At 34.5% G+C, this 13,222-nt stretch overlaps 1 protein-coding gene across 1 annotated transcript; it reads right to left on the bottom strand.

Annotated features, from left to right (window-relative positions):
* Nucleotides 1-3,853: 3,853 nt before the first annotated feature.
* LOC145136513 (long chain acyl-CoA synthetase 7, peroxisomal-like) lies at nucleotides 3,854-11,473 on the bottom strand. The gene is made up of 23 exons (XM_079070638.1): nucleotides 10,963-11,473; nucleotides 10,362-10,422; nucleotides 10,174-10,251; nucleotides 9,437-9,508; nucleotides 9,249-9,330; nucleotides 8,745-8,850; nucleotides 8,592-8,668; nucleotides 8,432-8,476; nucleotides 8,243-8,329; nucleotides 7,954-8,043; nucleotides 7,778-7,857; nucleotides 7,379-7,472; nucleotides 6,817-6,905; nucleotides 6,638-6,726; nucleotides 6,341-6,470; nucleotides 6,112-6,230; nucleotides 5,592-5,715; nucleotides 5,411-5,497; nucleotides 5,219-5,322; nucleotides 5,007-5,092; nucleotides 4,417-4,503; nucleotides 4,253-4,339; nucleotides 3,854-4,052 (listed from the first exon to the last, which is right to left on the bottom strand). Exons 1-23 carry the CDS (start codon nucleotides 11,084-11,086, stop codon nucleotides 3,954-3,956), a joined length of 2,097 nt encoding a protein of 698 aa, XP_078926764.1. The 5' UTR covers nucleotides 11,087-11,473; the 3' UTR covers nucleotides 3,854-3,953.
* Between the last annotated feature and the right edge of the window lie 1,749 nt (nucleotides 11,474-13,222).

Raw genomic sequence — 13,222 nt, forward strand, 5'->3', positions numbered from 1 at the left:
GTATAGCCTTAGGGTTTTAATCAAAATAACAAATGTGTCATAAATAATACCCAATTACACTTTCGTTAGGCTCCATAATTGTCGCAAGTAATTTTCTTACCATTATTGTTATAACATGTGAATAATTTTTAAAAAATATATCAAATCTTTATCGAGAGCAAATTACAAAAATTGCCCCCTTTCTTATTGTCACCTTGTTTGGTCCAAAAGTGATTTTTTTTTCATTTTAATTCTTATTTCAAGATTTTGTATCAATTTTGGTCCCCGGGGTTATGAGTGTGATTCTTATTCAATATTTCATATCCACTAGTTCTTTATATCAAGATTTCAAGGACCAACATCAAATATGAAATTTTTTCAAACTTTGAAAAAAGAGATTTCAAATCTGACATATCAAAAATAGAAAACATGGGACCATTTTTACAAGTTACCCTTTTATCCATATTTTGCAATTAAACCTACTTTATGAGTAATAAATAGCGAATTAAATCTTTTGGATGGCTTGACAAAAGAGGTTGAGATAAAACAATTATGTTGCCGACAAATACTTCAACACCTTTTGAATTTTGATCTCCGGGGCAACGTTTTTTTGGAAGCGGCGAATAAAATTTAAAAGGCCACCGAGACTTAGCAAGTAACTAGTCGGGCCAAGAAACAAGTTTACAGTTACATATTACAACAAAGAAACGGAGAACAACATCAATCAATCCATTTACAATTTTCATGGTTTCCCCTATATTTATGTCAAGAATACGCCAATGAAATTACTTCGTCAGCTACCATGGTGGGGGGTGGTATCAGATTGTTGTATATTTTATTGTTTCTCGCATTCCATATTCGCCAGATAAGACAATATAGTATTGTGAGTAGCGTCTTACGCTTCCTTGGACAAATTACCCCATCTTGCACCAAAGTCCAATAGTTCAGCCACACTTGTAAATTCTTTTTGAGGAATTCGACACCATTTAAAGAGCCATTCAAGTACTGTCAAAGCGAAAGAACATCTGGTGAGTACATGGTCTATCTTTTCCTCACCTGCGTCGCAAAGCTGACGCAAAGCTTGCAATAGTTTGAAGGAATTTGAACTCCTCTTTTTGCAAGGGTATCAACTACCGGAATTCTATCCAATTTTTTTCTCCATACAAAACACGACACTTTTAGAGGAACCGTTTTTAGCCACTCTATCGTATTACCACCTCTACAAGCGACTTTTGAATCCACAAGTCTCCTAGCTGACTCTGCTGTAAAATCACCATCCGAGTTGAGCACAAATAGAAATTTGTCCGGTCCCTGCAGGAAAATATTATTACATAAAAGTGAAATTTTTCCGGGACCACGTAGTTTACTTACTATATGGGCTTGAGATTTTTCTTGAGGCAACAAGATCGACACATGGCACATTTAAACTCGTTAACGAATCAAATAGCAAATTTATTATGGTAACATTCATGTAACAACTTCGAAAAGATATAGTAATATTGTAGGATGATTAGTTTTCAACATTACTTTTAAAAATGTGTCATGGTCATTACACCTTGACGTTATATATATAGACCAAATTCCATAAAAGTTACTACAAGTTGATTTTTTTCTTTAACCATCAAAAGATCAAAAGGAAAGTTATGGTTTAACCACTCATTTTGTTTTTATATAAAAAGAATCCACTAAAAGAGTTTTTCTGGTAATGAATTGTAGAAAACTATGGGAGTAATATTTTCATGGTAAAAGTTCTTTTTTTTTTTTTGGAAAGGAAATTTTAAAGGCTAAATGATAAAAGAAAATATTCATGTGACTAAAACAATCAAACCGAACTACAGTGATTTTTATAAAATTTAAAATTCGATATAGTTGTTTTCTACACAAAAAAAATTGAAAATTCGTTCTCAAATCATAAAAATATTTTTCAGTGGTTAAACCAAAAAACTTCCAGAACTTTTATATAATTTTCTGTAAAAACATACACACGAAGTTTGTCTAGTTTATATATATATATATATATATATATATATATATATATATATATATATATATATATATATCAACGAAAAAACATCATAAATGGTCCCTGTGGTTTCCCAAAATCTGAAGTTTAATCCCTGTGGTTTAAAAACGTCATAGATGGTCCCTATGCTTTCAAAACTTTTGATGTTTGGTCCTTTTTGCTAACTCTGTTAACTTTCCACCGTTAAATGAAGGGTATTTCCGTCATTTACCTATCCAGGGACCTTTTATGAGGTTTTCCTTTCTTTTATTTATTTATTTTTTAAAAATTAAATTTAATATCCAAGGTCTCTCTCTCTCTCTCTCTCTCTCTCTCTCTCTCGTACACCACCATTGCCACCACCATCCACCATCACCACTGCTATCATTAGACCAAAATCACCACCCTTATTTCTCCATTCCAGCACTACAAAACACCATCGTCATCGTTAACTTCCACCTGCCAAACCACCACATAACCTTCACCACCGCCATTATATTTACTAATATCGTATTCTTCATCTTCTTCATTGAAATTGTTCATTTTTTCTCCCATGTGAATACCCAATCAATAATGAGCAAAAACAACCATCCCATTCATTAAACCAATCACAGTCCATCAACTACACTAGAACATAGACCTTCAAAATTATCAGATGCAAAAAATGTAAGAAATCAGAGATCAGTGCTTCAACGAGTCGAAAACAAAATTAGGCAAAACCCCCCATTGAATGAAATCGATTAAACTTGTTTGGAAGCCGCCGAAGCAGTTTCCCTGAAATCAAATGCTAGGGTTTCCAACATATACACAGATCGAACAACCATAAACCCTCCACCACCGATACCATTAGCCATCAGATTCACAACACCACCAGACAGAACAACCGCCACAAAAACATTTGGTATCTTGGGAGGTTTTTCCGGTGGGGATGAAGAGAGTTTAAGTGGTTTCCAGATTGAAATCTAGTGGGATGAAGAGAGGCTTCCGACTTGAAATTCGGTGAGGATGAAGAGAGATTTCTGATGATGCTCTGATATCCGGCGAGCAATGATGGGGAAGCGGTGAAGCTTTCAGACGGGGTCACTGGATATTAGAGGCGATGGAGTTATCGGAGGAGGTGGGAACCGGAAACGGAAATGGTGGGAGGTTTGGTTCACCAGATTGAGATGGATGATTAGATTGGGAAGCAAGGATCGATGAAGGTGAATGGTTAGGCTGGGGAAGAATAGTGGGGATCTAGTGTATGTATGTGTTTGGAGAGAGAGAGAGAGAGAGAGAGCTTTTATATATTTAATTATGTTTAAATTTTTCTTTTTTTAAAAAATACGAGAAAACATCATAAATGGTCCCTGTGGTGGTGAAATGACGAAAATACCCTTCAGTTAACGGACAAACTTAACGGAGTTAGCAAAAAGGACCAAACATCACAGGGACCATCTATGAGGTTTTTAAACCACGAGGACTAAACTTCAGATTTTGGGTAACCACAGGGACCATTTATGATGTTTTTTCTATATCAACCTAAATGTATTTATTCTTCCTTAAGATTACATGCTAAACTCCGAAATTGGTTGCATAAATTAATCGCCATAAATTCCGGTAAATATAGATTGCAACTATTTTACACAATCAATTTTGTACAACTGAGCCTTAAATTTTTATTTTTTCTGGTCAAACAAAAATATTGTGAAAAGGTAAATCACATGTACCCATAACTAAAAAAAGATAATGTTGAGCCTGCTGATATTCTCGCATCCTTAACTGCTAACACAAGCATGAAAGAATGGAAAGACCATAAATAAGGACTTATACTTATTTATTTAGTTGATCCTTGAGAGACTTACGGGACAAAGGCCAAGGCAAGATTGAAGATACTGTAAAAATGTTTTTTATAATTTGGTGTTTTAAATGTCGAATTCAACAATTTAACCTTACAATAACAACAATTTGTATGGAACTAAGGAAGGAGCACTCATAATGGCTTATGAAGAGTGGGATCCATAGCTGAAAGCTCCGCATACATGTTTGATATTTCCTTTGCAAAGTAGGCCTTTGCCTGTGGTCTCTTCACCTGAAACAAATCCACAATTTCACTCCTTTTAAGCAACCACCTTCTTACAATTTCTTACTAATAATAGCAACCAATTTACTCTTCCTTACTAGAACCCATAATATTAAAAAAAAAAAAAAAAAATCAAATATGTTGCTATTATTTGGTTAACGAAGTACTTTGCTTATTATTGAGAACAATAGAGGTAGGTGGGTGGGTACCTTGAACGTAGGGGTAAGAAGGCCATTTTCCACACTAAATGGTTCAGCCACTAAGGTAACAGCTTTTGCAAACTCAAAACCTCTCAGCTAAAATAAAAAATTAGTGTTTGTTGAAGAAAATATAAAAATTAAAGTAAAAGTGGTTGTCATATTTAAAAGATCACCTGAGCTTCCCTTGCTACAACATCCATCTCAGCCAAAACAGCTGCTTTTGCCCTTGGATCATTGCATAGTTGTCCCAAATCATTATACTACACACACACACCCCATAAAACCTTATTTAACGGAAAAAAATAAATAATAATAATAACATATGATTAAATGATGATGGACTGAAAGAACTGTCTGAATATGCGTAAATGACCATTTTACCCTTCTGTTCACAAGTGACTGACAAATGACTGTTTCTTTATTTGACAACTGTTCAGAAATGATGCTGAATAACAAATGACTGTTTATGTCAATAAATGACCATTTTATCATTCTTTTTGTAGGAAATTACCATTTTACCCTTCTGTTTAGAAGTAATGCTGCACAACAAATTACTGACTATGTGAGTAAATGACCATTTGTTACCCTTGTATTTTAGAGTAAATGACCGTTTTACCCTTACGTTTAAAAGTGTTGTGAATAACACAAATGAGAGTTTACTTGAGAACAGTTTAGAAGTGATGCTGAATAATATGATGTGTGAAATTGACAATTTAACCCTTCTGTTTTAGAGTGAATGACCATTCTACCCTTGTTAGAGTACCTTTATGCCCTGAGATGCAGCCCAATCCTTCATTACATCCGGATCAACCGAGATGATAGCCACCAAAGATGAGTTGAAGCTATCACCTAATCACACAAAAACAGTCAGGCAGCAGGTTATATTTATTTAGATTAATACTATGTGTTTAATTAATAAAGCAAAATGGTGTTTATTAATATTATTATTTAAAAATCAGTGTCCTTAGTCCTTACCATATATGAAACTCTGGCTAATAAACCTACACTTGGCATATACATTTTCAATTTTATCAGGTGCTATATACTCGCCTTGTGCCAGCTTAAATATGTTCTTTTTCCTGTGTTGTCACAAATCAAAGAATATTTATTCTTATTTTGTTAAAAAAAAGACCAAAATGCCCCTGGAGTTTCTCAATAAATACATACCTGTCAATAATCTTAAGGCGTCCTCCGGGTAACCACAATCCAATGTCCCCTGTGTGAAGCCAGCCTTCATCATCGAGTACTTCTCTTCTGCTCAATTATGTGAAAAGATCATATCAGTTGAATCAACAGATTTTTTTTTTTTTTTTATAAAAATAAAAAAGAAATTATGTTAGTGACAGACGTCTGGACTTCATCTTTGTAGTAGCCTTGAAAGATGATGGGCCCACGAACACAGATTTCTCCACGAGGATGAGGCTGATCATCAGAGGTGTAATTCATCTCAGGTACATCATCAAGTTTTATCTCTTCAAAAAGAAACATAATGTTAGGACACAACAGATTCTGCTTAATAGTTTGTTTATACAAAATCAGTTAAATGATGAAAAAACGATGACATGTGGAAATTCAAAAAACTGAATCGTGTCATTTTCTTCAAGGTTTAAAAGGTTAATTGTATCAGAAAAAGGACCAATAAGGCTAATTTTTCTAAAACCCTTAATTATGGAAAATAATATTTGAATTTAAACATGAAAGCATGCATGACATGTTTTAAGTGCTAAAAGTAATTATAAAAACTCTATCTTTAAACATACAATGTTGCAATAGAAAGAAATGAAACTAAGTAAGATGTAAAAAAAATAAATAAAAGTACATTGCTATTTCTTGCATTTAAACCTTCCTAAAAAAAGAAAAAAACTCACCACATGCAGGATTAGGAGAACCAACATGACCAGACAAGTTATCACCATCATCCATGATTGTTATGACGCTGCAGCTTTCCGTCATACCATACCCTTCAATAACTGAACATCCAAAGCATCTGCACAAAACAAAAGACGAAAATGTCCCTAAAAAGATAGCTTGATGACATATAAAAAGGCGAAAGAGTGTGTTGTTTATTATAAGTAGAGTAGATGATGATTAACTTACACCCTTAAAAAGTCCATGATATCAGGAGATAAAGGCGAAGCACCTGAGCCCATGAAACGGACACGTCCTCCAATTTTTGCTTTTATTTTGTTGAATACCAATCTGTCCCAAATTGGTGATGGCTTTCGACCTACAACAGACACATACAATAATTACCATAAGACGTAAATACCCTCCACATCCTTATCATTGAAAATATCCCTACTAAGGTTGTCCAGTCTTGTCCCGTCTAACAAACGAAGCCTAATGAACAAGATCTAACACAAACTTTCAATCTGTGTATAAACAAGGGTATACCCGTCATTATCGCCTGTTTCTTAGAATTGTATGCAGCAGTAAATAGTCTGTGCTTTAAAACCCCAGAAGTGTTTACAGCATTCATGATCCTACACAAAAACAGACCCACAAATGTTAAGGATATTTTTTACTAAAAAAAAAAAGAAAAAAGTTTATTTAGATTTTAGAAATGGCTCTACCCAGCATATATTCTATTGTAGAGACGAGGTACACTACAGAAAAGTGTTGGTCTTAGAACTGCCAAGTCATCCATCAATTTCAAATTGTCCTGCACAAAACAGAAACTAATATCAGACAAACCGTTGTTTTTGGGTCTGTTTATTGTGCTCCCACAAAATTCTCTTGCAATTTTGGTCCTTATATTGATCTATCTTAACAATTTTGGTCCTTGTTCCAAGCAAAATGACTACTCTACCACCCTTTATTTGAATTTTTGATCAAATAATTAAAAGAAAAAAAAAATCAGAAAAGGGTAATATACTCATTTCACTTGGAACACGGACCAAAACTGCAAGAGAAGTTACTGGGACCAAAATTGCAAAAATCAGCTATACAAAGGAACCAAAAATGTAATTTACTCTAATCCATATTACCAGTTTGACATGCAACCAGGCATCTTAAATTCAATGCTTCTTTGAGATATGTTAATTTATTGATTATGTGAAAAAAAAAAAAATAGTAGTTTCCATTGAATTCTAATAATTAAAGCAAGCCACATGTATAATCGTAAATAGTACATACCCCTTGGTAAAAACCAACAGCAACACCACAGTATGACAACATAATTTGGTTAGCTCTCTCATAGATATGTGCCAGTGGAAGATAAGATATGTAACTGTCCATTCAAATATTTAACACAAAGTATGAGCATAATCATTAAATTTGGGAATAAAAGACAAGGGCTAAAAATGCAAGAAACAGCAACATAATTTCATTTATTTGTTTAGTAGAGCATCTTACTTTGATTTCTTTCTACTTTGAAAAATCTACTAGAGTGTAACAGTGAAAATTGCTATAACTGGGTGGATTTTTCAATTTTGTAAAACGAAGCAATGGAAGAAGGATGCTATGATAGTTAATAAATAAATTTATGAAAGTATGTTACTATTTCATGCATTTAAACCTAAAAGAGAAACACACATGTCTGTGGAGTTGAATTTAATTGACAAGGTCATAGCTGCGACACTTGCAATCAAGTTCCCATGTGTCAGAACCACACCCTACACACATCAAAAATACATAAATTTAATATATATAAATAGATTTTATAAATTTATAAATTTATAAGTAAAAATTGACATGCTTAATGCTACTACCTTTGGTGTTCCAGTAGTACCACTTGTGTAGCATATGGTTGCAATGTCTTCAGACTTTGGAGGGCAAAAAGGTTTAAGATTATTATGACCCTACAAGATTATTAATTATTAGGAGAAATTTATATTATAAAGGTGCACATCAATTTAAGCTACTAGGAAGTATTAACTTCTCCTTATAGAAGAGTATTGATGCTTAGCGATTTCCTCCTTTTTCAACTGAAATTAGAGTTTTTTAACTTCCTAAAATACCGAGTTGATAAAACAATTAAGAGTCCTTAATTCAACCAACCTGACTGAAGAGTTTTGAATAAGATACAAGTTTCACACCGGATGTTTGCGGAAGAGAGGGAAGGTGTTCTTCTACCCCTCCTACTACCTGAAAAATGGATATCACAACAAGAAAAGAATTTTATAATAAAGCAAGCAACATCATTTCTGTATAAATTCTTTGTGGCTAAAAAGAGGTTTGAGAACATACCACTATTACACGTACACTACTAATCTCAGATAAGAAGCTCAACAACTGCAAGTTGAGAAAAGATTGTAAGCCTCGATTCTATAAGAATATTTTTTTTCACAACTTCTCCTTTTCGATCTTTATTCAAATAACTTTTTTTTTTTATTTTCAAGTGACTTACGATGTTCAATGTACTTGGCACACAAAAAACCGCCTGTAAATCAGCATGATTTATGATATACTTAACAGCATCAGGACCTGAAAATCAAGTATTAGGAACACACTAGAGATCTTACATCCTATAAAAAAAACTTATGACACCACACTTACACACCAAGAGTGTCATATAAAGGCACAGAAACATATGAATATGCTGAACATGCATGATCTGCAACCATCCACTCTGGTCTATTTATCAAATAAAGTCCAATGCATGCTCCCTGCTCCAAAACAACCCAAATCATATGGCTGTTAGAGCAATTTCACATTCTTTTATGGTTAAATGCAAGAAATAACAACATACTTTCATCCATTTGTTGATTATAGCATCCTACTTTCATTTATTCTTATTCAGAACAATGTATTTTGAAGATTCTACCAAATTGTATCAATGTCAAAGTATAATGTCTTAATAAGAAAATGGGTAGATTTTGTGAAGTATAATTAATGTCTTGATAAGAAAAAATTGAAAGTATAACGTTGTAATAGAAAGAGATGATAGTGGGATGCTATAATACACATATAAATGAAAGTAAGAAGCTATTTCTTGCATTTAAGTAACATACTTGAGCAACGCATGTTAGAAGAGATGGAGAAAAAAACAGAAAACTGAACTCACTTTTGATAATCCATAATACTGCAGGCCAGATCCTATTGCAGAACGAGCAGTGGCTGTTTCTCCATATGTCATCCACTTGTACCTTAAGGTACAAGTCAGTCAAGCATGTTAATATGAGTCTTAATGTGCAATTAGTCTACTCTGGTCAACATGGAATGGAAGTTTGTTAAATTTATAAGTAGACTTACTCGCCAACTGTTCCATCTACTCGTACACGTGAACCCAAGTACTTGTAATCTGGGTATGTATCAACTGCATATCTGAAAACATATTATCACTTAATGTGAAATTCGTTTCAAGATTACAAATAAGGTTAAGAATCAGTTATTAATTCTTCCTATATAACAACATTGTGATGAAAAATCTACCCAATTATAGCAACACAATCCAAACACAAAACAATTTTCACTGCTATTACTAAGATTTTTCAAAGTATAATGTCTTATATGGGGAAAAAAAAGTTGAAAGGACAATGCCTTAATAACAAGTATACTGAAAGTACAATGTTGTAATAGAAAGTGTTGCTTATAGCATCATACTTTCATGTTTTTTTTCCTATTACAGCATTGTAGTTTGAAAAATCTACCTAATTATAGCAATTCCACCCTACAAAGCAATTTTTAATGATCGTTTTGTAGATTTTCAAATTATAATGTCCTAATAAGAAGAAAAATGAAAGCACAATGCTATAATTGGGTGGATTTTCAAAGTACAGTATCTTGATAAGAAATATACTGAATATACAATGCTGTAATAGAAAGAAATAGAAGTAGGATGCTATAAAACATAGATAAATGAAAGTATGTTGCTATTTCATGCATTTAGCCATTTAATCTAAGTACAACTAGTAAAACATGAGAAACTATCATAAAGGGGCGACAAATTATCAAGAAGTGTTCTTAGTGAAGATGATTAAGATGCTCACACAAAGCTGTCATGCAATGTTTCAATATCAGGATGATCAGGAAATCTGGTAAGAAGCTTCAATGGAGAGCGTGCAGATCTGCCAGGAGGAATCAGCTTTGTAAGAAGCCAGTTATACCAACATAGAAAAAATAAGATAAAACTATAAAACTGAAAGATTATTGACTGAAATAAAATATATCTATCCACCTGTATACATTCCATTTTCCTTCCTTCAATTTCTCTGGAAGAACAACACTGTATCTTTGCTCTGCAGCATATTCATGAATGTGTGATTAAACATCATTTAGAAACTTATGTTTATTGAGTCACTTTGTGTGTGGCACTTCAGATCATGAGATAACTTTAGTAAAAAAATCTATGAAGTTCTTCATTGACTTGACATAAAGTTCTTAATTTACTTAATAAACTGTTTCAAGACCACTTTGTACTACTTGCCTCAATAATTCAAGTCTTAAGAATATATACCTATGTTTCCAATTTAACATGCTGCTTGCCTATATGATTTGACTTGTACAGTAGTTAATGTGAAAAATACAACAGGGAAATTAGGGAAGAGGTGCTTGTCTACATAAGCGGAAAGATAAAAGAAGGTTTTAGAATGAGATGTCTAATTAACATAGCAGGACAGCAGAAAACTGTTACATAAAGATATCTAATTACATAAGCAGAAACTGTTTTATATTTACTTGCCAATATCATTTGACTACTACAGTAGTTAAGGTGAAAAAGAAAAGGTACTATTATTCATCTGATACTTGGAAAACATAGAACAGAATCAGATGATTACCATCAAAGAATTCTCCGGCAGTGCTATTGGTTTCAATCTGAGAGTGGGTATTGTCGGTTGACGTAAGAAGATGGCTGTGAATTGCAGTAAGGCGTCGACCAGCGATCGAGTTTGAATCCTCCATCCAATAATCAGAAGCTCGATCACAGTGTCAATCAGTTGAAGGTAAAAGATAAAACAGCAATTACAGAATCAATCTCCAGTTTTGGGGCAATTGGTGGTCGATATGAAAGGCTGAATCTGATGTAGATACATATACACGCGTGTGTGTAAAGAAAAAGGAAAATAGAGAGATAAATAGTATAGAAAGTTGGGCACGCAATTCTATGGTGAAGATGACAGAATAAATTACAATAATTGTGTGATAATTGAGGAGGATATATATACACATACACATGTTGTTGAGAGAGATGAAAATTGAAATGGTATTTGGGGAATTGGATAAGGGTTAGGTTAAAAAAGAAATCAACGACCTCCTTCCATACTTGAAACGATCAGATCACAGGAATTGAATGACAAAGTGACGGCTGCATTCAACGAGCCGTGTGGGGGTCATGGGCGGACATCTGTGCATAAACATTGTCACATTAAAAAGTGGTCCTCAATAAGATTTTGATATGTTTCGAAATTGGATTTTACTCGGTAAGATTTAAAATCTTTATACCGTAAGATTTTATTCGGTCTAATCTTGTATATATTTTTTATTGGGTCTTAGTCACTTAAAGCTGACCCAATAATCAACTATCAAGTCAAAAAAACTACTTAATGTTAGACCGCTCGGAGTGAGCAACGCCCTTTGGCGTTAAGTTGACATGGCCATCAAAAAACGCTGGTATAACGGCTGGCACACCGCCCCCTAAGCCGTTATACCGCGTTACGTTACTAGGCGTTGCGGTGATAACAGGTGCAAACGGGCATTTTTCGATCGAAATTTAATTTGCAACGGCCACATTTTATTATTTTCAACCGTTGTAAAACGGTCAAAAACATAAAAAAAAATAATTTTTTTTCAATCTTTTTACCTCTTTCACACAGACACACAAACACACACACACACACACACACACACATATATATATATATATATATATATATATATATATATATATATATATCAACTTTTATTTTTTTATCTACAATCCTATATCAAACATTTTTAATTTCAAATCTTCAAAAAAATTCTCTTTTCCTTACTATGGATCAAAACCCCAACATTCCTCCTCCAAACAAAAATACACATCCGCCTCTTGGTTTTGCACAATACGAAATGTACGCGAACATCCTCAACACTCAAGGCAACTTTTTCAATCTCGTCTCACCCCCAACACAATTCACTGCAACCATTCCACAAAACCTTTTCAACCCATTTGCTACAATGCAACAAAATACCACACAACCACAACCCACCAAACAAACTGTACCCGAGACGCAAGCAGGGGGAGCGGGAAAAAAACGGCCCAAAAAGGGAGAGCACGAAGGAAAGGGAAAGCGGTTGCGGTGGAGCAATCGGAAGACGAACCTCCAACATGGTGCACCGCAGAGGAGGAATACGCGTTGGCGGTGGCTTGGTGCGGGACATCAAAAAATCCAACGCATGGAAACGATATGTGAAGAGTTGCTTTTTGGGAAGCCGTGATCGGGAAATTTCGTACCATTTTGAATAAAGATGAAAAGTACCGCAATCACGACAAGTTGAGTAGCAAATGGACTCAAATAAGCACGAAGTGCACCAAGTTTAATTCCGTCTACAACAAACTTTCCTCGCACAAGCAAAGGGGTGCGACCGATTTTGACGTTTATAGAGCGGCGAGGGAGCAATATCATGTCGAGACCAGTCACGTTTTTTAGCACGAAAAAATTTGGTAGATTGTCAAGGAAGACCCACAATGGAATAAAACGAACACATTTACGGAACAACAATCGAAGAGGTCGCGTGGCTCGGGTTTAGTTGATGTTTCAGACGCACGCACGAACATCGACCTCAATGCGGACACAGATGAGATACCGGACGACTTGAACGACTTTGAAGAGATCTCCCCGCCTCGACGACCGATAGGCCGCGACAAAGCGAGGCGTGCTCAACGACATGCGGATGAAGCCGAAAGTAGACGTCGAGAGCAAGCCAAAATGAAACAAAATTTTGATGAGCACAACGAAATCACACGTAAAAGATATAAGTTGCAACAGGATCATTTAGAGTTCCTGCGTTGTGAAGCCGAGGAAGATCGCATTGCGAAAGATTTGGCAATTCTTCAAACTA

This window comes from Lactuca virosa, chromosome 9 (assembly GCF_052849685.1).
Source record: "Lactuca virosa cultivar CGN04683 chromosome 9, Lactuca_virosa_CGN04683_v6, whole genome shotgun sequence".
NCBI classification, from domain to species: Eukaryota; Viridiplantae; Streptophyta; class Magnoliopsida; order Asterales; family Asteraceae; genus Lactuca; species Lactuca virosa.